General features: G+C 42.1%; 1 protein-coding gene across 2 annotated transcripts in view; it reads left to right on the top strand.

Moving 5' to 3' along the window:
• SLC27A2 (solute carrier family 27 member 2) overlaps positions 1-21,570 on the top strand; it is a gene marked incomplete at its 5' end in the record, with an annotated part of 52,135 nt that extends 30,565 nt beyond the window's left edge. For both annotated transcript variants that reach the window (XM_079698777.1, XM_079698776.1), the window contains 6 exons: positions 2,381-2,575; positions 12,763-12,853; positions 13,465-13,663; positions 15,168-15,265; positions 20,009-20,139; positions 21,107-21,570. In XM_079698777.1, coding sequence (XP_079554903.1) covers positions 2,381-2,575; positions 12,763-12,853; positions 13,465-13,663; positions 15,168-15,265; positions 20,009-20,139; positions 21,107-21,283 — 891 coding nt within the window. In that variant the 3' untranslated portion in view covers positions 21,284-21,570. The remainder of the gene's footprint in view (positions 1-2,380; positions 2,576-12,762; positions 12,854-13,464; positions 13,664-15,167; positions 15,266-20,008; positions 20,140-21,106) is intronic.
• Between the last annotated feature and the right edge of the window lie 6,177 nt (positions 21,571-27,747).

The raw sequence follows: 27,747 nt of genomic DNA, 5'->3' as shown, positions 1-27,747 counted from the left end.
GCCCTTTCACCTCTTGGAAGTCTTCCCCAAAATGAGGAGGACAAGAAAAAGCCACACAAGCTCTATCATCCTAGAAACTAAGAGACATTTCAACCAGGAACTACAGAGTACAGAGAGCTGAAAGATGAAGGTCATTGCCATAGCAGGGCTGAGAGGGGTGAAACTTGAGAGGCAATTACCAACAAGAAGGAAGCTGATTGACTTCCTAAAGCCTGCGAAATTGGAGGCACCAAATACAACTGAAGTTTGGATGAGGTACCAGGCTTGAAAACAGGAGAATTTTTGAAAGTCTGTGTATGAAACAGTTATAACTACTGCTCCCCTATCCCACTTCTGTAGGAGACAGAAGGCTTATTCTCTGGAGAAGAGCTAGAGGAGCTTTGAACTCAAGGATCCCAAGAGCAGAGGAGGGCAGCGGTGAGGCACTGAGAGCAGAGATTGAGTAACTGTCTACTTACTGACCAGGGAGACCCCAGCTCCCTTCCCCTGCCCAGCTTCCAGAACTCCAGTAGTCAGTTTATGCTTGCAGGCAAGAGAGCAGAGGAGGGTTATGCTTAGGAAGAACTAAACATTCTCAGAAAAGAAACTGGGGCTTCCCTGGTGGCGCAGTGGTTGAGAGTCTGCCTGCCGATGCAGGGGACACGGGTTCGTGCCCTGGTCTGGGAAGATCCCACATGCCGCGGAGTGGCTGGGCCCGTGAGCCATGGCTGCTGAGCCTGCGCATCTGGAGCCTGTGCTCCACAACGGGAGAGGCCACAACAGTGAGAGGCCCGCGTACTGCAAAAAAAAAAAAAAAGAAAAGAAACTGGACATTGGCTCACTGCCCCATCACCAGACAGTGCAGCCAACCTGGCAACAACCCCTCCCCACCACATAAAATGGCTCAAACATCTTTTTGTTGCCTTACTTCTAAATATGAACAGATACCAAAGGACAGCCTCTAACAGGAAAGATCAGTTTCTAAAAAGAAGAAAAACCAGCATCAATTCAAAGAGCATGAGAAGACTTCCAGAAATCAATAATTAATATTCTCAGAAATATTAGAGAAGATTTTGTATCCATTAAACAAAAATAGTATGCTACCAAAAAAAAAAAAAAAAAAAAAACCAGAGTAAGACCTCCTGAAAACTAAAAATACGATTTAAAACTTACTTAATCCATAGAAAGTTTGGAAGATAAAGTTGAGAAATCTTACAGAAAATTGGAGGAAAGACAAAGTGATGGACACGAGGAGAGACAAAATAAGAAAATTAGAGGATCAATCCAAAAGATTCAATATCTGATTAATAGGAAATAGGGAAAAGGATAGTGAAAATGGAGAGGAAATTATTAAAGAAATCATGCAAGAAAGCTTCCCAAAACTGAAGGACAGATTGAAAGGGCTAATTGAGTAGCTAATAAAATGAGTGGAGTTTTTTTTTTTTAATTCTTAACCACTGTGCCACCAGGGAAGTCCCTCTCTCTCTTTTTTTGATAGTCTTAAATATCATCATAGTATATTTTAAGAATTAAAATCTTAAAGAGGCCCTGGAGGCTTCAGAGATGTCTGATTCTCATCTAAGCTTTTGCTCACCAGGGCCTGAGAGTACTGGTGTTTTTCCAAAAGAAGAAACAGTATTTCCTCACCACCAAAGCCACTCCCCAAAGGCCCATGGGCTCAGTAGTTGTGGTGCACGGGCTTGGTTGCTCCGCGGCATGTGGGATCTTCCCCAACCAGGGCTCGACCCCGTGTCCCCTGAATTGGCAGGTAGATTCTTAACGACTGCACCACCAGGGGAGCCCAAAGGTCAAGTGTCACCTCATTTTTCTTTAACAATATCGAACATTCTATTCCACATTAGAGGTGAGGTGCAACATGCAAACACACCTGGGGGATTTTAATCCACCATGGATTGAATGACAGATGAAGGGTGAGAGATCAGGGTGTCCAGAGAGGGTGCAGGTAATCAGAGGAAGCAGAAGACTTTTATTGAGGGCTTTGCTATGTGCCAGGCCTGTCTCTGACAGGCCTCTCCCATGGGGCCTTTCCTTTCTGGCAATTCACTGAGATCCACCAGCCTCATCAAGAAAACAATCAACACATGACTTAAGTTTTAGATTGGATGTGGATTAAATGTTGGCATCATTTAGTTCTGTCAAGTGACAAATCAAAATGGGAAAATCCAAGCCTTTCAACTATTAAATCAGAGTTCCCACTATCAGCCCATACTGTGTGTGTTGCGGGGTGGGGGAGGTGTAATATGTGTGGATGACAGAAAAGGCATGCACTAAGGTCAGCTCATAACCAACATAAATATGTAGAAACATAAAGGCCACTATTAATATGTAAGTACAGGCTCCAAAGATGTTTCAGCTTGGTCTCTTCTTCGTCCTGCTACAGAAACCAAACGATCGTGACCATAAAGTGAGAATGGCATTGGGAAATGGCTTGCGAGGAGATGTGTGGAGAGAATTCATCAAGAGATTTGGGGACATTCACATTTATGAGTTCTATGCTTCCACTGAAGGCAATATCGGATTTGTGAATTACACGAGAAAAGTCGGTGCTGTCGGAAGAGTAAACTTCCTACAGGGAGTAAGTACTTGAAAAATGAGGGCAGCCAGCTTTCAGCACATGGAGATTTCTTAAAAGCTATGTCATGATGATGTTATCATCAGAATTCCATGCAGTCTCAGAGCCATGGCCCATTCATATCACCAAGAGAGGTTTTGCTCAGGCTCTGTGACAATGACCTAAAAATGACAGGGTCCTCTAATTTTAAAATATTAATTTCTATTAATAACAACCCATTATGCCTTTGCCATCTGCAACTTGTGTGAAGTCTTCTAATGCCATTTATGCTTGTATATGTTAAAACACCTGAAGGTTACCAGTTCTGTATGTTTACTATACACTGTGAAATGTGGTACTTCCCTTTCATCACACTGTACGTTACCACCACCAGGGGAATTTTTTATACATATAGGTGCAGGGCCCCCACCCCCTGAGCTTTGGATTCAATTGTTCTGAGGGGGGGCCCAGGCATCAGTATTTTTTTAAAGCTATTCAGCCAGGGTTAAGAACCACTCCTTCGAGATAACGAGGGTGCATCCGAGTTGTAGGATCTTGTAAATATTTGTTTTCACCTAGTAACTACACCAGAAAGATATATCTTATGTGTAAGCCAGCTCTCACAGCATTCTTTTTTCCCTCTCAGTCATTTTATTGCCTCATCTCCAGACAATCTCTTTGCCTTTTTTTGTGCTCGAGCAGTCAGTCTTCCAGATGACCACCTATTCTGCAAAATTCCAGAAATATTCAGCAAATGCTGAACCTTCACTTGCTTGAGCAGTCATTACTGTGGTTATGCCTTGGGCAGCTCATCCTGCCTGGGCATGAAACAGCCACACCAGAGCTCCCAGGTAACCTGTGCCCCCGGGGACTGACCAGCAAAGTACAGAGGACAACAGTCCATGTGCATAAGAGATCTGGCCCAAGAGATCAAATTCCACTACCATCACAGACTAGCCCAAGGTCATGCCCTTTGTGTTCCTTAGGCCTCAACTTCAGAATCTATAAAAGAGACAGAAAGAGAAAATATAGAGCCTAGTGCCTGGCCCAAACTCAGTGTAATAAGGGAAGAGAATTGTTGAAAGGATTACATTAAATAGGATATAGCCCAATGCCTGTCATATAATAGCCTTGAAGAGTTATTAGTTGTAAAGTTTATTACTGTTCCATTCCTTGTATTCTGGCCTGATCTCCAGGCATTCCCAAGTCCAAGGAACCTCTCTAACAACAGCCAAACCTACACTACACATGTCCCTCCACTGTGCTCCACACCTGCACCATCCAATACAGTAGCCACTAGCTACATGTAGCTATTTAAATTATGTAAATTTTTAATCAGTTCTTCATTCACTCTAGCCACATTTCAAGTGCTCAGTAGCCACATGTGTTTAGTGATGACCACGTTGAGCAGTACAGTTATAGGACATTTCCATCATCACAGAAAATTCTACTGGGCAGCACTACTACAGACTGAGAATCAATTTCCTACTCCCCACTGGAATCGCTGCTGAGAGGGTTAATCTTCTCTAGTTAGCATCAGGCCAACCTGAACCAGCCCAAACCTTGGATACCCAGGCTAAATGCAGTTCACAACAAGAGAGGGCAGAAAGCTGAGCTGAGGCCTGGTGCAAGCTATCTATGTTGTCACTACTAACCCTCAGAAAATGTGAGTTGCGGGGAAACTTTCATTTCAAACTAAACCTGAGGACCTGAGAAATTGATGCTGTATATTACTAGTTCTTTGCTTCTCATCCATTAATTGCCATGTTTTATTGTCAGTTTTTCTACTTTAAACAAAACCATATTTTTTTAACTAGAAAAAAAGGAAGACGATGGCCCTGCATTTGATAAGGAAAAAAGCATTACTTACCACCCCCAATTTTTTTACATTCTTGCAAATAAACAAGATCTACATTTGTTGACTATGAATGCTATTTGGTTTCTAATGGTTAACTGCTACTACCAAAGCATATGATTGGTTACTTTATCATACAGATTTGAATACAAATTTGAAATGGACATAGTAATCATGGTTAATAATTAAATCTAAATACTGTCACATTTGTATTTTGCTGCCAATATAGAAAATAGTATACTTATTGCTCTTACTGAATTAAATTTAAATTCTTATGCCCTTGAATTATAGTAACATGAAATATGGTGGAATTTTAATAATTTTATAGCCATGGGCATGAAACAAATTATACCATTATATCATTGAATCTTAAATGTATTGGAGAACATGTCCCTGGAATGTGAAACATCTAACAGTAGTGTATTAAGGTTAAACAAGATTTTTTATAACATTTTTATTGGAGTATAATTGCTTTACAATGATGTGTTAGTTTCTGCTTTATAACAAAGTGAATCAGTTATACATAAACATATATCCCCAGATCTCTTCCCTCCTGTGTCTCCCTCCATCCCACCCTCTCTATCCCACCCTTCTAGCTGGTCACAAAGCACCGAGCTGATCTCCCTGTGCTATGTGACTGCTTCCCACTAGCTATCTATTTTACATTTGGTAGTACATATATGTCCATATATACACTACCACTCTCTCACTTTGTCCCAGCTTATCCTTCCCCCTCCCCGTGTCCTCAAGTCCACTCTCTAGTAGGTCTGTGTCTTTATTCCCATCATGCCATTAGGTTTTTCATGACCATTTTTTTTTCTTTTTTAGATTCCATATATATGTGTTAGCATATGGTATTTGTTTTTCTCTTTCTGACTTACTTCACTCTGCATGAAAGACTATGTCCCTCCACCTCACTACAAATAACTCAATTTTGTTTCTTTTTATGGCTGAGTAATATTCCATTGTATATATGTACCACATCTTCTTTATCCATTCATGTGTCGATGGACACTTAGGTTGCTTCCATGTCCTGGCTATTGTAAATAGAGCTGCAATGAACATTGTGGTACATGACTCTTTTTGAATTATGGTTTTCTCAGGGTATATGCCCAGTAGTGGTATTGCTGGGTCGTATGTAGTTCTATTTTTAGTTTTTTTAAGGAACCTCCACTAGCTGTATCAATTTACATTCCCACCAACAGTGCAAGAGTGTTTGCTTTTCTCCACACCCTCTCCAGCATTTATTGTTGGTAGATTTTTTAATGATGGCCATTCTAGCTGGTGTGAGGTGATACCTCATTGCACTTTTGATTTGCATTTCTCTAATGATTAGTGATGGTGAGCATCCTTTCATGTGTTTGTTCCCTATCTGTATATCTTCTTTAGAGAAATGTCTATTTAGATCTTCTGCCCATTTTTGGATTGGGTTGTTTGTTTTTTTGATATTGAGCTGCGTGAGCTGCCTGTAAATTATTGAGATTAATCTTTTGTCAGTTGCTTCATTTGCAAATATTTTCTCCCATTCTGAGTGTTATCTTTTCACCTTGTTTATGTTTTCTTTGCAGTGCAAAACTTTTAAGTTTCATTAGGTCCCACTGTTTATTTTTATTTTTATTTCCATTTCTCTAGGAGGTGGGTCAAAAAGGATCTTACTGTGATTGATGTCATAGAGTGTTCTGCCTATATTTTCCTCTAAGAGTTTTATGGTATCTGGCCTTACATTTAGGTCTTTAATCCATTTTCAGCTTATTTTCATGCATGGTATTAGGGAGTGTTCTAATTTCATTCTTTTACATGTAGCTGTCCAGTTTTCCCAGCACCACTTATTGAAGAGGCTGACTTTTCTCCATTGTATACTCTTGCCTCCTTTATCAAAAATAAGGTCACCATAGGTGCGTGGGTTTATCTCTGGGCCTTCAATCCTGTTCCATTGATCTATATTTCTGTTTTTGTGCCAGCACCATATTGTCTTGATTACTTTAGCTTTGTAGTATAATCTGAGGTCCAGGAGCCTGATTTGTCCAGCTCCGTTTTTCTTTCTCAAGATTGCTTTGGCTATTCAGGGTCTTTTGTGTTTCCATACAAATTCTGAAATTTTTTGTTCTAGTTCTGTGAAAAATACCATTCATAATTTGATAGGGATTGCACTGAATCTGTAGATTGCTTTGAGTAGTATAGTCATTTCCACAATGTTGATTCTTCCAATCCAAGAACATGATATATCTCTCCATCTGTTTGTATCATCTTTAATTGCTTTCATCAGTGTCTTATAATTTTCTGCATACAGGTCTTTTGTCTCCTTAGGTAGGTTTATTCCTATATATTTTATTCTTTTTGTTGCAGTGGTAAATAGGAGTGTTTCCTTAATTTCTCTTTCAGATTTTTCATTATTAGTATATAGGAATGCAAGAGATTTCTGTGCATTAATTTTGTATCCTGCAAATTTACCATATTCATTGATTAGCTCTAGTAGTTTTCTGGTAGCATCTTTAGGATTTTCTATGTATAGTATCACGTCATCTGCAAACAGTGACAGCTTTACTTCTTCTTTTCTGATTTGAATTCCTTTTATTTCTTTTTCTTCTCTGATTGCTGTGGCTAAAACTTCCAAAACTATGTTGAATAGAGTGGTGAGAGTGGGCAACCTTGTCTTGTTCCTAATCTTAGCAGAAATGGTCTTAATTTTTCACCATTGAGAATGATGTTGGCTGTGGGTTTGTCATATATGTACTTTATTATGTTGAGGAAAGTTCCCTCTATGCCTCCTTTCTGGAGGGTATTTTTCATAAATGGGTGTTGAATTTTGTCAAAAGCTGTCTCCGCATCTATTGAGATGATCATATGGTTTTTATCCTTCAATTTGTTAATATGGAGTATCACATTGATTGATTTGCATATATTGAAGGATCCTTGCCAACCCCACTTGATCATAGTGTATGACCCTTTTAATGTGCTGTTGGATTCTGTTTGCTAGTATTTTGTTGAGGATTTTTGCGTCTATGTTCATCAGTGATATTGGCCTGTAGTTTTCTTTCTTTGTGACATCTTTGCCTGGTTTTGGTGTCAGGGTGATGGTGGCCTCATGGAATGAGTTTGGAGTGTTCCTCCCTCTGCTGTATTTTGGAAGAGTTTGAGGAGGATAGGTGTTAGCTTTTCTCTAAATGTTTGATAGAATTCGCCTGTGAAGCCATCTGGTCCTGAGCTTTTGTATGTTGGAAGATTTTTAATCACAGTTTCAATTTCAGTGCTTGTGATTGGTCTGCTTATATTTTCTATTTCTTCCTGGTTCAGTCTCAGAAGGTTGTGCTTTTCTAAGAATTTGTCCATTTCTTCAAGGTTGTCCATTTTATTGGCATAGAGTTGCTTGTAGTAATCTCCCATGATCCTTTGTATTTCTGCAGTGTCAGTTGTTACTTCTTTTTCCTTTTCTAATTCTATTGATTTGAGTCTTCTCCCTTTTTTTATTGATGAGTCTGGCTAATGGTTTATCAATTTTATTTACCTTCTCAAAGAACCAGCTTTTAGTTTTACTGATCTTTGCTATCATTGCCTTCATTTCCTTTTCATTTATTTCTGATCTGATCTTTATGATTTATTTCCTTCTGCTAACTTTGGGGTTTTTTTGCTCTTCTTTCTCTAATTGCTTTAGGTGTAAGGTTAGGTTGTTTATTTGAGATGTTTCTTGTTTCTTGAGGTAGGATTGTATTGCTATAAACTTCCTTCTTAGAACTGCTTTTGCTGCATCCTATAGGTTTTGGGTCATCGTGTTTTCATTGTCATTTGTTTTTAGGTATTTTTTTATTTCCTCTTTGATATCTTCAGTGATCTCTTGGTTATTAAGTGGTGTATTGTTTAGCCTCCATGTATTTGTATTTTTTACAGATTTTTTCCTATAATTTATATCTAGTCTCATAGCATTGTGGTTGGAAAGGATACTTGATACAATTTCAATTTTCTTAAATTTACCAAGGCTTGATTTGTGACCCAGAATATGATCTATCCTGGAGAATGTTCCATAAGCACTTGAGAAGAAAGTGTATTCTGATGTTTTTGGATGGAATGTCGTATAAATATCAATTAAGCCCATATTGTTTAATGTATCATTTAAAGCTTGTGTTTCCTTATTTATTTTCATTTTGGATGATCTGTCCATTGGTGCAAGTGGGGTGTTAAAGTCCCCTACGGTGATTGAGTTACTGTCGATTTCCTCTTTTATGGCTGTTAGTATTTGCCTTATGTATTGAGGTGCTCCTATGTTGGGTGCATAAATATTTACAATTGTTATATCTTCTTCTTGGATTGATCCCTTGATCATTAAGTAGTGTCCTTCTTTGTCTCTTGTAATAGTCTTTGCTGAAAAGTCTGTTTTGTCTGATACGAGAATTGCTACTTCAGCTTTCTTTTGATTTCCATTTGCATGGAATATCTATTTCCATCCCCTCACTTTCAGTCTGTTTGTGTCCCTAGGTCTGAAGTGGGTCTCTTGTAAACAGCATATATACAGGTCTTGTTTTTGTATCCATTCAGTCTATGCCTTTTGGTTGGAACATTTATTCCATTTACATATAAGATAATTATCGATATGTATGTCCCTATTACCATTTTAATTGTTTTGGGTTTGTTATTATAAGTCTTTTCCTTCTCTTGTGTTTCCTGCCTAGGGAAGTTCCTTTAGCATCTGTTGTAAAGCTGGTTTGGTGGTGCTGCAGTCTCTTAGCTTTTGCTTGTCTGTAAAGGTTTTAATTTCTCTGTCGAATCTGAATGAGACCCTTGCTAGGGAGAGTAATCTTGGTTGTAGGCTTTTCCCTTTCATCACTTTAAATATGTTCTGCCACTGTCTTCTGGCTTGCAGAGTTTCTGCTGAAAGATCAGCTGTTAACCTTATGGGGATTCCCTTGTATGTTATTTGTTGGTTTTCCCTTGCTGCTTTTAATATTTGTTCTTTGTATTTAATTTTTGATAGTTTGATTAATATGTGTCTTGGCATGTTTCTCCTTGGATTTATCCTGTATGGGACTCTCTGTGCTTCCTGGACTTGATTAACTATTTCCTTTCCCATATTAGGGAAGTTTTCAACTATAATCTCTTCAAATATTTCTCAGTCCCTTTCTTTTTCTCTTCTTCTGGGACCCCTATAATTCAAATGTTGGTGTGTTTAATGTTGTCCCAGAGGTCTCTGAGACTGTTTTCAATTCTTTTCATTCTTTTTTCTTTATTCTGCTCTGCAGTAATTATTTCCACCGTTTTATCTTCCAGGTCACTTGTCTGTTCTTCTGCCTCAGTCATTCTGCTATTGATTCCTTCTAGAGAATTTTTAATTTCATTTATTGTGTTGTTTATCATTGTTTGTTTGCTCTTTAGTTCTTCTAGGTCCTTTTTAAATGTTTCTTGTATTTTCTCCATTCTATTTCCAAGATTTTGGATCATCTTTACTATCATTACTCTGAATTCTTTTTCAGGTTGACTGCCTATTTCTTCCTCATTTGTTTGGTCTGGTGGGTTTTTACCTTACTCCTACATCTGCTGCATATTTCTCTGCCTTCTCGTTTTGCTTCACTTACTGTGTTTGTGGTCTCCTTTTCACAGGCTGCAGGTTTGTCATTCCCATTGTTTTTGGTGTCTACCCCAGTGAGTAAGGTTTGTTTAGTGTGCTTGTGTAGCCTTCCTGGTGGAGGGGACTGGTGCCTGTGTTCTGGTGAATGAGGCTGGATATTGTCTTTCTGGTGGGCAGGACCACATCTGGTGGTGTGTTTCAGGGTGTCTGTGACCTTACTATGATTTTAGGCAGCCTCTCTGCTAATGGGTGGGGTTGTGTTCCTGTCTTGCTAGTTGTTTGGCATGGGGTGTCCAGCACTGGAGCTTGCTGGTCATTCAGTGGAGCTGGGTCTTAGCGTTGAGAAGGATATCTCTGGGAGACCTCTCATCAATTGATATTATGAGGAGCTGGGAGGTCTCTAGCGGACCAATGTCCTGAACTCGGCTCTCCCACCTCAGAGGCACAGGCCTGACACCCGGCCGGAGCAGCAAGACCCTATCAGCCACATGGCTCAGAAGAACAGGGAGAAAAAAAGAAATAAATATATAAAATAAAGTTATTAAAATAAAAAATAATTACTAAAAATAAAAAATTAAAAAGTAATAAAAAAGGAAAGAAGAGAGCAACCAAACCAAAAAAGAAATCCACCAATGATAACAAGTTCTGAAAACTAACTGTAGTTAAAAAAGAACAACAACAAAAAAGCAGACAGACAGAACCCTAGGACAAATGGTAAAAGCAAAGCTATACAGACAAAATCACAGAAAGAAGCACACACATACACACTCACAAAAAGAGAAAAAGGAATAAAATATATATATCAGGGCTTCCCTGGTGGCGCAGTGGTTGAGAGTCCGCCTGCCGATGCAGGGGATACGGGTTCGTGCCCCGGTCTGGGAAGATCCCACATGCCGCGGAGAGGCTGGGCCCGTGAGCCATGGCCGCTGGGCCTGTGTGTCCGGAGCCTGTGCTCCGCAATGGGGGAGGCCACAACAGTGAGAGGCCCGCGTACAGCAAAAAAAAAAATATATATATATATATATATATATATGTATATATCATTGCTCCCAAAGTCCACTGCCTCAATTTGGGATGATTCGTTGTCTATTCAGGTATTCCACAGATGCAGGGTACATCAAGTTGATTGTGGAGATTTAATCCGCTGCTCCTGAGGCTGCTGGGAGGGATTTCCCTTTCTCTTCTTTGTTCGCACAGCTCCCGGGGCTCAGCTTTGGATTTGGCTCCGCCTCTGCGTGTAGGTCGCCTGAGGGCGTCTGTTCTTCGCTCAGACAGGACGGGTTTAAAGGAGCAGCTGATTCGGGGGCTCTGGCTCACTCAGGCCAGGGGGGAGGGAGGGGTACGGATGCCGGGCGAGCCTGCGGCGGCAGAGGCCGGCGTGAAGTTGCACCAGCCTGAGGCGCGCCATGTGTTGTCCCCGGGAAGTTGTCCCTGGATCACAGGACCCTGGCATTGGCGGATTGCACAGGCTCCCGGGAGCGGAGGTGTGGATAGTGACCTGTGCTCCCACACAGGCTTCTTGGTGGCGGCAGCAGCAGCCTTAGCATCTCATGCCCGTCTCTGGGGTCCGCGCTGATAGCCGCGGCTCGCGCCCGTCTCTGGAGCTCATTTAGGCGGTGCTCTGAATCCCCTGTCCTCACACACCCCGAAACAATGGCCTCTTGCCTCTTAGGCAGGTCCAGACTTTTTCCTGGACTCCCTCCCAGCTAGCCGTGGCGCATTAGCCCCCTTCAGGCTGTGTTCACGCATCCAACCCCAGTCCTCTCCCTGGGATCCAACCCCCGAAGCCCGAGCCTCAGCTCCCAGCCCCTGCTCGCCCTGGAGGGTGAGCAGAGAAGCCTCTCGGGCTGGTGAGTGCTGGTCGGCACCGATCCTCTGTGCGGGAATCTCTCCGCTTTGCCCTCTGCACCCCTGTTGCTGCGCTCTCCTCCATGGCTCCAAAGCTTCCCCCCTCTGCCACCCACCGCCTCCACCGGCGAAGGGGCTTCCTAGTGTGTGGAAACCTTTCCTCCTTCACAGCTCCCTCCCACTGGTGCAGGTCCCGTCCCTATTCCTTTGTCTCTGTTTTTTCCTTTTTTCTTTTGCCCTACCCGGGTACGTGGGGAGTTTCTTACCTTTTGGGAAGTCTGAGGTCTTCTGCCAGCGTTCAGTAGGTGTTCTGTAGGAGCAGTTCCAAGTGTAGATGTAGTTCTGATGTATTTGTGGGGAGGAAGGCGATCTCCACATCTCACTCCTCCGCCATCTTGAAGGTCTCCCCTAAACAGGATTTTAAAAGCCCACATGTGACGTGTCCACCAAAAATCATGCATGAGAATGTTCATAACAGCTTTATATTTAATAGTCTAAAACTAGAAACATCCAAATGTCCATTAATAGGAGAAGAGATAAATAAATTGTGGTATATTCATACAAGGAAAGTTGCATGGCAAAAAAAGTACACCACTGACACAAACACCAACAGGGAGGGATGGATATCACAGACATTATGTTGAGTGAAAGCAGCAGATACTAAGGCATATATTTATTTCACTTATTTGATGCTTAAGACTACTTGATGGCAATAAAAGTCAGAATAGTGACTTGATAGAAAGGGGCAGGAGGAAACTTCTTAAGGTAATGAAAATGTTTAGTGTCTTGATCTGGGCAGTAGTTACATAAGGGTATGCATATGCAAAAATTCATCAAGCTGTACACTTAAAGTATGTGCACTTTGTATGCTTTATGTATGCTATGCCACAATAAAAAAGAAAACTTTGTGAAAGAATATGTGCTCAGAATGATCCATTTTAATTTTGCTAGAAAGTCATAACTTATGAGCTGATTAAATATGATGTGGAGAAAGATGAACCCGTTCGAGATGGAAATGGATATTGCATCAAAGTTCCCAAAGGTACAGTGGATTTTTGTTCAATTAACCTGTGCCTTTTCTTACCTTAACTAAGTGACTCTTAAGAACTAACATATCACTGCTTAAATGAGCACATGGTAAAATTTATCAGAGTGGGGGAAAAAAAGAGGTTTATTTTCGTACTCCAGAAATAGATAAATTCCAAAAGATAGTAATTTACCACTACACGTAATATAACTATAATTTGAAGCCTAGCTTAATAATTTCTTGATTATGAGGTAAGCATTTTGCAAAAGGAGATATGTAATTATGATTGCAAAACTACGGTTAGCTTTAACGGGCCTTTCCTTTAAGCTTAAACTACTATGTATTTGTCTAATTGTGTGTGTAAATCATTATTCAGTGAAAGATTAGTATTAAAAGAATTACAAATGTGTGGCCATAGAGAATAATGTACTGTGTGTGTGTGCATGGTGTATATATGTGTGTATATGATGTACATGGAAATACATGTACACATGCATGTAAAATGACTCTTCCTGCAGCCAGCTTGTTGCCACTGGGTTGTATGGCATCAGTTTTAAAAGAAGGTTAACACTAAAATTTGCCTACTGCTAGTACATAAAATAACAATTTACTTTCTTCTGTCTTAGGTGAAGTTGGACTCCTGGTTTGCAGAATCACACAACTCACACCATTTAGTGGCTATGCTGGAGGAAAGACTCAGACAGAGAAGAAAAAACTGAGAGATGTCTTTAAGAAAGGAGACGTCTATTTCAACAGTGGAGATCTCTTAATGATGGACCACGAAAATTTTATCTACTTCCACGACAGAGTTGGAGATACATTCCGGTTGGTTTCTCTGAATTGTTGAGCCAAAAACAAACACGTGCACAATTTGGCTTACTCCTAAATTAGAGTCACATTCCACTTTGGTTATGGTACTCCATTTCCTTCTATCTCTTTGGCGTGTCAATTCAACCTCCTGTATTCCCAGAAAACAAGGAGCAAAATACATAGGGTATCACTCTGCAATGCATAGTTATCTTGGTTGAGCAACACCAGATGAAACTAGGAGAAAAAACCTGTGTCTGATTTTGGGCACCTAAATAACTTAGTCCATCCAATTCCTCCCATTTATCCTCAATTATTACCAGTCACTCAGGTCAGCCAGGGATTTTCATACTGTTTCCAATCATGAGGCTTTTTCTCAGATAAAATCAAATCAAATTAATGTGAAGCTGATCTAGTTGAAGAGGAGGTGAGAGTTCTGAGCCCCATCTGCTCCTCTCCCTCCCACTCTCCATTCCCAACCAGATGCTTTCCCACAGAACCCCCAAGTCAGCACAGTGGAGTTTGAAAGTCATCATAATAGACCATGAAATTAATTCTCAGCAACAGCATGGTCCTCCAGCTTGATGACATTTCTGTTTAACCAGCTTCCTTCCCGTATAAACTCCCTCAGGCCAGACCCTGTGTCTGCTTGTTCACCCCCCAGCACCTAATACAGTGATTCCTTTTTGCATGAATGAATGAGGAAGAGATGGAAGTTGTCTGTCTGTAGTAGAAAGAGCATGGATATGAATGAGAAGAACTCAGCCCCCAGGCTTCCTCTTACCCCTGAGCAGCTGTGTTATCAGGCAGGTAATCTTTCTGCACCTCAGTTCCTTCACCCATGAAATGAGGGCCCCAACGATCCTTAGGGTTCCTTCCATCTCTAATATCCCATGACTCTGGATCTATATCATTATTTTATGCCACCTTTATGTTACTAAAAAAGATACTTCTGGGAGATCTAAAGAATTTTTAAATGTAAGACAAAATTTAACTCTTTATTAAAAGAAAAAGTAGCACCTGATTGGGCACTAACATTATTCTCCCTACAAATAGAGTATGATATTTTCTTTCTTATTAAAAGCTTTTTCATTGCCATAAGACCCTAAAATACAAGTATGAAATTCTAGTTATTAGAAATTTACTAACTGAATTATATAGCAGCCAAAGTTAGTGAATGAGGGAAGTGAGAGACCTAAACACAGCAAAAAGTCATTGAGATTTATTTTTGATTTCTAGTGCCTTTCTTAGGCCAAGCCCATATTTTAACATTAGAACATCATTCTGTGTGTCACATTTCACGTGGCAACATTAAAATTCCACATTTTATTCTTTAGGTCTATGCCTTTGTCTTTCATGCCTCAAGCAGGGTGCCTCTCCCATGACTAAGTTGGAGAGTTTGGGGGCCAAGGTGAGGAAGACAAGCGCAGCCACCCCACAGAGGTCTGGAGGAAACACCTGTCACAGACAACCTGCACCGCAGACCACCAGTGACCTCTGCTAACCTTGCCTTTTCTTCCAGGTGGAAAGGGGAAAATGTGGCCACCACTGAAGTTGCTGACATAGTAGGACTGGTTGATTTTGTCCAAGAAGTGAATGTTTATGGCGTGTCTGTGCCAGGTATGCGCAAGATATTATAAATCAATGCCAAAACTCCTACACTAACTGAACATAATTTTAACCCCCAGGCAAAGTTTGTCATCACTTCCTCCTGCCAGCTGGAGAATCAAACAACTCTTTCCCAGCCTCCTGGGAGTAAGGGGCTTATGCCTGGTTTATGTGCCATTATAAATCAGACAGGTCAGTACATCTGAACCTGGCCTTCCTCTGTGGTTCACTCTCCAGCTGTTCTTGGGCTCTCAAGCAAGCCAAATCTCTCCATGATGGAGGGTCCATGCAGCATTTGGCATACCTCAAGAAAAGAGGTATCATGCTTGAGAGCTTGGAAGTGGTATCTTGGCCTCTGAACTGGGAGGCACAAATAAGAGCAAGTCCCGTTGCTAGAGGAAAAAAGCCAGGAAGGAGCTGATTTTTTCCAGACTCTTCTTTTAAACTAAGTCCCTGACCCCAGCTTGCTCCACTGAGTTTCAGAATCATCACAAAAAGTGCTGTCACCAAGCCTCTGTCTGCAGAGCTGCCTCTGCCAGCAGAGTGGGGAGGGTGAGGTCTGATTTTGGGTCCTGGCTCCAACACCTGCTGGCTGTTTGACTTCACACAAATCACTAAATTAGAGATAATACCAATCCTGTAGTTAAGATTGTCGAGACAACTAATTCATTTTAATTACATAAATACTAAATGTATATTTATCAGACATGTACATGAGGGTTGTCATGAAAAGAAATCATTTTAATTATAGATGTCAGAGAGAATTAAAACTTCCAAATCACTATCCAAATATAAGGTACTAGGGGAATTGGTATTCCCTAGAACTCAGTATTTGGGATTCTCATCTATACTCAAAATGGACATCCCAAAGTCCCTTTTACCTGAGCTATGATGGTTTCACATGACATTGTGCTGTCCTTTTATTTTTTAAAGAATATTTGAGGCTTTCTCTTGCCTGCTCCTCTCCAACCCGGTGACAATGACTTGACAGGAAGTGTAGCCACATCTCAGGTCAGAGTCCGAGGGGTGCAGAATACTTCTCATGTTGGATTTCAGGCTGAATTAACACAAGGGCCCATGTTGTGGTTGTCAGCCATGGCACCATGCTGGCCTCTCACAGACCCCATCTGGAATATGTTGCATGCCCTTCTAAATGCTGGATTTTTTAAAGTAACAATACAAAAGAATGAGTATGAGAAGGTAAGAGAATATGGGAAATGGAATGGAAAGGCCTAATCCACTGCTCTTCAAAGTGGTGTCACCTACAGATTGGCACTTGCCATCTACCTCTACAAGGATCAAATTATGAGCCGCTATAGCTGCTGACTTTCAACACACCCTGAAAGGAGTTCAGGGTGGAGATCAGGAATGAGGCACTCTGTGCTCTGGGAAAAACTGGCAGAACAGGTCTTCAGATAGATATTTTCAGGAGAAGATTTTATGAGCCCAATTCTTGCATCTCCTCTTATCTAAAAAAGCACTAAAATCCTTCATGGTGACATCTGCTCCTTGTGACTAGCAGAAACCTTCTGCAAAAAATATGTGCCTTGGGCTTCCCTGGTGGCACAGTGGTTGAGAGTCCACCTGCCGATGCAGGGGACACGGGTTCGTGCCCCGGTCCGGGAAGATCCCACATGCCGCGGAGCAGCTGGGCCCGTGAGCCATGGCCACTGAGCCTGCGTGTCTGGAGCCTGTGCTCCACAACGGGAGAGGTCACAACAGTGAGAGGCCCACGTACTGCAAAAAAAAAAAAAAAAATGTCCCTGGTTGCATGTACTCCCCCTTCACTAAAATCCCATGTGTACTGACCTTCTGCCCTACCTCTTTGGAGCAGTGTCTCAGAGCTATCTGAAATGCTGTCTCCCAGGCTATAGTCCTCATTTTGCCCCCAAATAAAATTTAACTCACAACTCTCACGTTGTGCATTTTTTTTCATTTGACAGTAGGGTCCCTGGACCAGCAACAGCATCATCGCCCAGGAGCTTGTTAAAAATTTGATATTTCTCATGTTAAAAATGCCCACCCCAGAACTACTGAACCAGAATCTCTGGGGTGGAGCCCAGGGAGCTGTGTTTTAACAAGCCCTCCAGTGATTCTTAAAACAAATGAAGTCTGGTTTTGGAGTGATGAAAATGTTCTAGAGCTAGATACTGGTGATAGTTGCACAACACTGTGAATGTACTAAATGCCACTGAACTGTATACTTTAAACTGGTTAAAATAATGAATTGTATGTTTTACCACAATTTTTAAAAAACACTGAAGTCTGAGAAGCATGGAGGCCTAGCAGTTCTGAAAATTTAGCCAGTCATCAGAATCATCTGGGAAACTTTTTTTTTTTTTGTGGTATGCGGGCCTCTCACTGCTGTGGCCTCTCCCATTGCAGAGCACAGGCTCCAGACACACAGGCTCAGCGGCCATGGCTCATGGGCTCAGCCACTCTGCGGCACATGGGATCTTCCCGGACCGGGCACGAACCCGTGTCCCCTGCATCGGCAGGTGGACTCTCAACCACTGCGCCACCAGGGAAGCCCTTTGTGTCTTTTTTTAATTCCCAAGTGGGTCTACCACCCAGTAAAGTTTAGGAGCCATTGATATAGATCAAAGAAGAGGAGGCTAATGGGTTTCAAATGATTGGGAGACAAGTCAGGTAGAACAAGGAGCAGCTGTGTTTATGTTGCACTGGAGAGCAGAATAAAATGGATGGATTGAAATGACCAGGGAGCAAATTTTAGCCTGAGAACTCTCCTGTAGCCAGAGGGACCAACAACAGAATGGTCCGTCTCCTGAGGCAGACAATGTCCCACCAACTGGGATGTGTAAAGAGGCTGGCTGTCCACCTGGGATCCTGTGAGAATTCTTACAGCAGTGAAAGATTAGAGATGAACCCTAAAGTCTCTCCTATTTTCAGATTCTGTGATTCTCAGTGCCACTCTTGCAGCCTAGAAATGTGGCAAGTCTATCTAGAGAAAGGCATCAGTCCACCAGGGTGATTCTCACTACCAAAGGGCTGAACAAGGCCTTCACATATCTCAGCTTTGGACCAGGAAGAAACTTCTAAGTTTGGGCCTAGAATAGAGATGACACCAGAACTGCCAAACTACTCTCTAGAGGTTTATATTATCAATAGAACTTTCTGCAGTGTTCTGAAAATGTTCTATATCTGCACTGTCCAGCATGGTAGCCAATAGCTACCATATGGCTGTTGAGCACTTGAAATGTGGCTAGTGCAACTGAGGAACTGAATTTTTTATTTTATTTAATTATAATTAATTTTAATAGCTACATGTGACCAGTGGCCACCATATTGGATAGTGCAACTCTAGAGAACCTCTGGCCCGAACTGCTGCAGACAGGAACCTTCCCCCTGGAGCTGAACTAGCCCCAGCCAACCTCTGGGAGTCAGGACAGAGACCTGAGATCCAACAGCCCCATTTACCTCTCTGTTGGGCACTGCCTCTGCCAGAGCAAGAAGTAAGGAGCCAGTTGACACTGAAGATTTCTGTTGCATCAGCCTCTGCCTTAATTCTAAAAGGAGCTCATTGCAGACACTCAAGATTCCTGAGACTGGTACCTTTGAGACAGCTACCAGGGACCCCTAGAGAAAGAGGGTATGATGCCCTGCCTCCCTCCTTCAGATAAGAGGCAAAGCAAATGAGGATGCATTTCCTTTCTTATAATTTTTCCTCTTGTTTTCTGCCTTCTTTAGAGTCATGGGTAAACACACAATCACCATGGGAGAGATTTCAAAAGCTGGGGCCCAGGTGACGAAGGGCGGCTCCTTCCCTCTCTCTGATTACAGTTAAGTAGTTCAGGGAAGTGGACCTGGACTCCCACTGGGTCTGCCGGATCACGTAGAAGAGGTATTAATATGTAATTACCACTGTCCTCACAAGAAAACAATGGTAATTGTTCTAAACACCGGGAAGAAAGAGCTGTTAGGATCTGTTTCCCCTGTGGAGAGCACAACCTCTCTGGACTAGAAGGCATCAAGGTGGGGAGGCGTGGTGCGGTGGGCACATACCGCTCAACCTTGATGTGCCTTCACCCTCCTGTCCTGCAGCCTCTCTGAAATGCAGAGGCAAAGCTATTAGGAACCGTGATTATATAAGTCTCAGAGGTGCACATTTGTGCCTGGAAGCACAACAGACCTGACCTGCGACCCAAAGAACAACCTGAGCCCAGTTATCCTTGACAGGGGAGCAAGGGTTTTTCACCAGAGTCCAAAAAAATTTTTTAGCCACTAGTTCAACCTTTTTTCCTTTCTGGTGTTTACATCTAGGCTGCCAAGAAGGATGATGTCAATAAGCACAGGATCTTTAGCCAGCCTGCCTCAATTCCATTTCTGGCCCTGCCTAGTATTTGCTGCATGAACTTGAACAAGTCTTTTCTTTTTTTTTTGAACAAGTCTTTTAATGTCATTAAGCCTCACTTTCTTCACCTGTAAAATGGAGATAACCTTTGTACCTCTTCGTAAGGTTGTCATGAGGGTTAAATAAGACAGTACATAAAGCACACTTAGTAAAGGACCTGGCATGTAATAAAGATTCAATCAATGTATAGCTTGTTGTTTTGTTGTTATCTTTAATTCACTTTAGAATTTAACTTCAACATATATTTGAAATAAAAATTCCAGCTATCCAAAAGTAACCCATGCCATAATGCTGTCTCAGTTCTCTGTTCTTTGACCTAGCAAAGCATCATAAATAAAATAAATAGTTACAACCCACCTAATTTTTTCTCACTTTAACTCTAGGTCACGAGGGTCGAATTGGCATGGCCTCCATCAAGATGAAGGAAGACCATGAATTTGATGGAAGGAAACTCTTTAAGCATGTGGCCGATTACCTGCCCAATTATGCAAGGCCCCGGTTTCTAAGAATACAGGTGAGACCCCTTGTTATAAAGTTCAGTTATCCTCTCTCTTGGAGACACCTGCGTCTTAGGGAACAATTCCTCTTCTACCATGGAGAGCAAAATGGCCAAATTTTCACTACCCTTTCAGGAAGCTAAATGAGGAAGCCGAAATACCAGAAAATATAGCTAGCTGAAACCAAATCCTAATTCCTTTTTCCCTAAAACTACAGGCAGTTCATTCAGCAACAGTGTTAGCAAATAACTCACAAAGTCTGTTTAATGAGGTATAACAAATACATAAAATAGAAATGCTCTGACCCTCTTATTTATTGTTTCCATTTTTAAAGAATGGAAAAATCCACTGAAGTCCTGCACCTTTCTATGATGTGAACTTTAATTGGGCATCATTAGCCAGTAGGAACTACCAAAGGCTAAACTGTCACGGATAGAGATTATTTTTTTCTTTCTCAAACATTAACCCCTTAGTTTAACACTCTCACTTTTGGACCTTGAGCTGTGTGATTCTGTAGCTGAAGATTTGAGAAAGGAAGTGTTAGATTTCCAGATATTGCAAAGGTTAAATGGTTATTTCTGTTGATGTTCATAAAACACTGACATATGCTTTACAGTGATGGTTGAGAGACATAAAAGTTGAAATATCCTCAGATCATCACCTATTTATTGAAGAAGAAACAAGTCTTCAGTGTCACAAACAGGCTGAAAAAAAAAAGTTGTCTGTGTGTAGAAGATTCCTTTCTGCACCCCACCATTAATCAGAATATTCCAGTAATACTGGAAGCTCACCAAGTGACAGACTCTTCTGCTCCGTATTCCACTGTCGGCAGCCTCTCTCTCCCCACATGTGATCGTCAAACTTTAAAGGAAAGAAAAATACCTCCACAGAGGGCCCCCTAGTGGAGGTTCTGAAGACAGGATATCTTGGTATCACACAGAACCTGTTTTCACAGCTCTCAAATGATTGTTTGATGTTTTTCAGGACACCATTGAGACCACTGGAACTTTTAAACACCTAAAAGTGACCCTCATGGAAGAGGGCTTTAACCCTTCAGTTATCAAAGATGCCTTGTATTTCTTGGATGACAAAGCAGAAATGTATGTGCCGATGACTGAGGACATTTACAATGCCATTAATGATAAAACTCTGAAACTCTGATTATTACCAGGAGGGTAACTCAGTGTATTTCTAGAAAGAAACCGAATGGACCTAGTACAGCCACTTGATATAATCCCACTTTAATTTGATTGAAGATTGTGCAGTGCAATTTTTTTATGCATACCAGTAAGGGGAGACTTTTTAAAATTACACCCGAACCTTTGCAAGTGAAAAGATTTATATATAATTGTTTTTCAATTTGCACCTACTGTTTGTATTTGCAAACTAAGCTCGTTAGAGGGAGGATGTTATTTTTTAAAATATGTAATAAAATGGATGAACACCAACATATGCAATGGCACTTCTTCCTGACTTGATTCTAAATGCAAACCCTGAGCCTGACAGTATCACTGGCAATTTTTCACAGGTGTCCCGTTTATAATGCCAATGGTATTCTAAGTAAAAAGTGGTAAGGAGTTGGGAGGTGAGGGGGTAGGTCCCCAGTGAACAACCCAATGGAAATCCAGCTCTAGTGTAAGGCCAACCCTACCCCCAGAAGCATCCTGGCAACTGTCTACAGCATTAGCCAACAAGTGATAAAGCCACCTATAGTCTTTGAAGGAGCTTAAGTCTAGAGCATCAGAGCTCTATACATAAAAGGTATCCAGCAAACTTTTTAGCTATATCAAGGGCTGCAAACTCAAGTGTCTTCAGGATTTGTATTGGTAATGCGGATGAGAAGAGCAGGTCCCAAATGAACGTGGAAAACTTGGGGACAGCCATGACACAGCTTCAGTCAGCTGATTTTTGTCATGGGGCTATATAGACCAGGTACTTCCAAGATCTTCTGATTATTCACAAAACAGAAATCCAGATATTTATGTGACTCTCCCAATTTTTAACATGTAAAGTCTCACATTTTTTATAATTTCCACTCACCCTAAAGAAAATGCAACTGTGCACCAGAGAAGTCCCGGAGGTCCAGCTCACACCCCCAGGCTCACGTGCTCCTCAGTCTAGAGCTGGTTTCACTCCATAGCCAGTCTCCGGCCAGAGAGCCTGTTCAAGACCGAGGGCTTTTGGCGTGGCACGGGAGGATCTGGGAACAGCAAGGAGCTCTCTCAGACAGGCTCTTTGTCCTTACACTCAGCTGCCACCCTTTCTGAGTAGAACCCCACAAGCTCTGCATGTGTCAGTCACAGAGTTCCAGGAGCAGGCCTTGGTGGTGGCCCTCAAGATGACATATTCCTTACTAGAGCTTGTCCTAGGTCAAAGGAGCATCCTGCTCACTAAGTTCACATCTAGGAAGTGTGGCTCGAGTTCACCCCAGCCTCCCTAAAACAGGTAGAGTTTCCTTCCCTAGAGAACATCTTCAGATGACCAGGAGCTAGAAAGGAGCCCTAATTCTCCCTCAATTTAGTCACTGAAAAGCCCCAGGCAAACATATTCAGGGATTCTCAATGATACATGATGAGGGGCGGCCATCCCCACCCCCAACACAGTATTAGAAATATTTTTTAAACTCTCTCCACTTTTTTAGAGGATTCATGAAGACTCATGACCAGAATGCCCCTCATTATGTCCAACGGTAAACATTCCCTGAGCACTTCATATGCATAAGGGACTTGAGGATGGCCTAAGGAAAACTCTAGATATCACTGCATCTCTGTGAATTTAGGCAACAATTTAGAACAACTGTTGCTTGTGGGTCAGCATTTGGGAATTTTTGCAAAATTCTAGGTATCTCTGCTTTTGCTTTATTGATCTCCCTGTGAAAATTTTAACCCAAGTGATGGGAAATAGCCCAGCCTTTGCTTTTGAAAGTATAACATTGTGCAATTGTGTTACCTGGAATCGTGTTAAAGTGAATCAGGTTGTAAGCAGAGATTGTTAAAGCTGTGACGTCATTCTGTGTCACAGGGGACATCTTTTTTGGGTGACAGGTCAGCACTTACACCAATATGCAGAACAGTAGTGTTCTAGAACCAAAGCCTCCTGGGGCCTGACCACATTTGACCCACATCTTTGACTTCCCAGTTAGAAACTCAGAAACTCTCCCTCCCAGCCGGATGGCCTCCTCAGTCTCTCGCTTCCCCAAACCTCTGTGATTGAGGCCAGGAACCACAGCTCTACTGGGATGGATACAGACACCAGCACAATATCCTCAATACCTGGGTTTGCATATGTGTAAACAAAATCAAGCCATCCCGTGACAGATAATCCACTTTAAAGACAGATTTTTCTCTTTTAAAAGGGTCAAAAATTGTGTCCGTAGAAATGTCTGTACAAGTCATCTTCCTCATTTGAAAGTACAAGTGGATTTTTTTAATACGCTGCTACCCATGTAAATCATTCAACAGATCTCTGATTTCAGGTGTATTGTTTGGAGACATATAATGAGTCTCCAAACCAAAACTCATATAATGAGTCTCCAAACCAAAATGATTTGGGGGTAAAACTAGTAAATGTCAGCATCTGAAATGGAAGCTAACAAGAATCGGTATAAAAACACAGTGACCCTCCCTAAGAGATGATCTGTTACATGTGTTGCTCGTTCGTACATCAGCTCTACGAGCATTTAGTGGATCCCCGCTAAGCACCAAGAGATGAGCTCAGCACAGTATGATGGTGTTTTCCAAGCCTCTATCTGGGAAGTCATGTCAGGGTTTCAAAGAAAGCTGACTGGAAAGACCCCTAGAAGGAAGGCCAGAGTCTTTTCCATGTGTTTGAACTTTTCAAAAATAATTACTTTATCACTGCAGTTGGTGGGGCTGCACGAAGACTGTAAAGAGATAGCTAACAGGAAAGGTGTCCCTCAGCGTCACTGCGGCACTGTTCCAGGGGAGGCGGGCTGACTAGCCAACCCAGGTCTTCTAGTTGATGTGGGTGCTGTCTCCCCAGAGCGTACAGAGTGCCATGTTGTAATAAGGATATATAGCTGATGGTGCATTCCATTATGATTGGCGATTGCCCTCTGCATAGACATCATGCTTCTATGAAGCTATAAGCTCCATGAGAGTAGAGAGTCCATCTATTTTGCTCAGCATTGTATTCCCAGTGCCTGGCACCAGGTAGGCAATAATTATCTATTGCTTTTTCATCAAGCAATCCTGATAAACATCTGGTTCCCTATGCAAGCTTTGCTATATGTGCATGGGCACTGGGGGAGGCATGTTGGAGGCAGAGAAGATGAGCTAAATAGATGGTCTGAGTCTCCTAGTTCAGGCACAGCAGTGAGTCTCAAACTTGAGTGCTGATGAATTGGGAGACTGGGATTGACCTATATACACTAATACGTATAAAATGGATAAGGAATAAGAACCTGCTGTATACAATAAACAAATAAAATACAATTCAAAAAAAACCTTAACTCTTAAAGGTATTTTTCAATAGTTGAATTTATAATGAAGAGAGTGACACTTTCATCATAACAGTCATTAATCTAGAGAAAGAATTTTGTAAGAGAGGACTTAGGAGATTGATATAGTCTAAAATAAACTATTTAAAGCTTTAAAAAAAAAAAAGAAAATTGAGCACTGAGAGTCACCTTCACCAAGAAGTCTTATTAAGACACAGACTGATGGGCCCATTCCCCAGAGTTGAAATTAGAATTGGAATTTGCAGTTCTAACAAATTCCCAGGTGATGCTGATGCTGCTGATCAGGGGCTGCATTTTGGTAAACCACTGACAGACAGAAAACCATCCTGAGTTACACATCATGTGTGCTTAGTTAGTGTACTTCACTTCCTCGGACATGGATTATCTTTTATTAACTGAAGCTCAGACCTTAGATCTGGTGTGACTCAAAGTGCAGGCGTCAGGTAAAGGCCTAGTAGAAAGCAGCACTTTGTCATCTTTAGCCTGAAATTGTTCTTGAAAACTCACATTAACAGTGTCTATTTACTAGATACACACATACGTATTATTTGCTACAGCAAAACTAAAAGCAATCCTAGAGAGTGTCTAGTCAAACCTCTTTGTTTGATAAAAGGAAAAAAAAAAGCCTGGGGAGGTGACGTACATGCCTAAAGTCACACAGCTCATTGGCATCGCTAAGCTCCTGCCTAGCACTGACAGAAGACCAGAGGGTGGTCCCAGGCCAGCAGTATCAGCATCAGCTGGGAGCTTGTCAGACATGCAAATGACCAGACCCCACCCCAGACCTACTGAGTCAGAACCCCTGGGGATAGGCCCAGCAATCTATGTTTTAACAAGCCCTCCTGGTGACTCTGAAGCAGGCTCAATTTGAGAACCACTGGCTTAGAGCAGGGCTTCTCAAGTTTTAAGGTGCATAAGAAGCACCTGGGGGGGCTTCCCTGGTGGCGCCGTGGTCGAGAGTCCGCCTGCCGATGCAGGGGATGCGGGTTCGTGCCCCGGTCTGGGAGGATCCCACATGCCGCGGAGCAGCTGGGCCCGTGAGCCATGGCCGCTGAGCCTGCGTGTCCGGAGCCTGTGCTCCGCAGCGGGAGAGGCCACAACAGTGAGAGGCCCGCGTACCGCAAACAAAACAAAACAAAAAAAGAAGCACCTGGGGATGCCAATGCTTCTAATGCACGCATCCCTCAGAACAGCAAGCAGCTCTAGAACAGTACTTCTCAAACATTGCTGCACATTAGAATCACTTGAGGAGCTGTCAAAAATCCCAAAGCCCAGGCCCATCTCATAACAGTTAGATCAAGATTTCTGGGAGTGAGAGCCAGGCATCAGTACATTTTTTAAAGACTCCCAGGCGATTCCAGTATGCAGCAAAGTTCTGCGACCGCCGATTGAGAACAAGGGTAATATGAAACTATAAGGTCTTGACAAAGCTTCTCTCCCCGACCAAACTCTACCCAGGCTCCTCTGAGCCCTCCTCCCTACTAGGCCTCAACCTTGGCCTATAAAGACTTGAACAAAACAGTAGCATAATTTCTAACAGCTCAAGGCCACACCCCTGGGATGATCCTACATTCCCTTAAAATGCCTGCCTGAGAAAACACAAGGCTGCCAAAAGATTTACCGTTTATTCCAACCAACACCTGAAGATAGGGCCCCTGTCCCCCAGCCTCTGTGGGAGGGTAGGAGGCTAACTTCCATAAGCATCAGTTAGCAAACCCAGATGGGCTTCCCATGGACCAAGCCCCTCTTCCTGCTTTTTGTAATTTTTCACTTCCCTGACTCTACTAAGTCCCTGCGTGCATCCTTCCTGTTCCCCCATTCTCCTTCTAAAATGCCCAGTGACCGCTGTACAAATCAAGTTGAGCCCAGTTCACGCCAGTCTCTTTTTTCTATTGCAGTAGTTATTACCGATTAAAAATCTGTCCTGACGAGATTTCCCTGGTGGCGCCGTGGTTGAGAGTCCCCCTGCCGATGCAGGGGACGCGGGCTCGTCCCCCGGTCTGGGAGGATCCCATGTGCCGCGGAGCGGCTGGGCACGTGAGCCATGGCCGCTGAGCCTGCGCGTCCGGAGCCTGCGCGTCCGGATCCTGTGCTTCGCAGCGGGAGAGGCCGCAATGGTGAGAGGCCCGCGTACCGCCAAAAAAAAAAAAATCTGTCCTTACTACTTTAACTAGTAGCCAGCTTTCTTTACCTTTAACACTGTTAATATAACCAATTTCAGAACCACTCCCTGTAAAAGCACCATCTGAAATGGAAAGAAAAAGATTTTTTTGGCCTATGAACTCACCATGGGTAAGCTGCTTGTGAGCACAGCTTTTATTTGACTATAGTGTGCAGGAAAAAAAAAATGTACAAGTTCCAAACCTAGAGAGGGAACATTTAACTGTAGTAAAGGACTAGAGGGGTCTGCTGAATGGTGAACTTCTGATCAAGGACAACCATGAACAGTATGGTCTGCTGGGAATAGCATGGGCTTTACTGAGGACAAGGAGACCTGGGTTTGCCTACGTATAAGCTGTATTACCTGTGGCCTCCGTTTTCTCATTTATAAACTGTAAGCCACAGTGCCTAACTCAAGCTGTCTGCCTTCTTCATACCAAGGGCTCCTCCAAACTCTTTTTCTCACAATTAAAGTCAAATCTTCAGCACACTAAAAAGCAAAATCCCTAAGTACATTCATTTAGGTTCCAGAACATGCTCTGGTTAGTTAATCATTATTTCAGTGGTCAGCAAAGGAAACCATAAACAAAATGAAAAGGCAACCTATACACTGCAAGAAAATATTTGCAAATGACACTACGGACAAGGACTTAATTTCCAAAATATAAAAGCAGCTCATACAACTCAGTAACAAAACAAAACAAACAACCCAATCTAAACAGACATTTCTCCAAAGAAGACATACAGATGGACAATAGGCACATGAAAAGATGCTCAACATCACTAATCATTAGAGAAATGCAAATCAACACTTCATTGAGGTATCACCTCACACCAGTGAAAATGGCCATCATTAAAAAGTCCACAAACAATAAGTGCTAGAAAGGATGTGGAGAAAAAGGAACCCTCCTACACTGTTGATGGGAATGTAAATTGGTGCAGCCACTATGGAAAACAGTATGAAGGCTCCTCAAAACACTAAAAA

Source organism: Hyperoodon ampullatus (assembly GCF_949752795.1).
Source record: "Hyperoodon ampullatus genome assembly, chromosome: 3".
NCBI classification, from domain to species: Eukaryota; Metazoa; Chordata; class Mammalia; order Artiodactyla; family Ziphiidae; genus Hyperoodon; species Hyperoodon ampullatus.
Note: the sequence above shows the minus strand (reverse complement) of the source record. Positions and strands in the feature narration are given on the sequence as shown.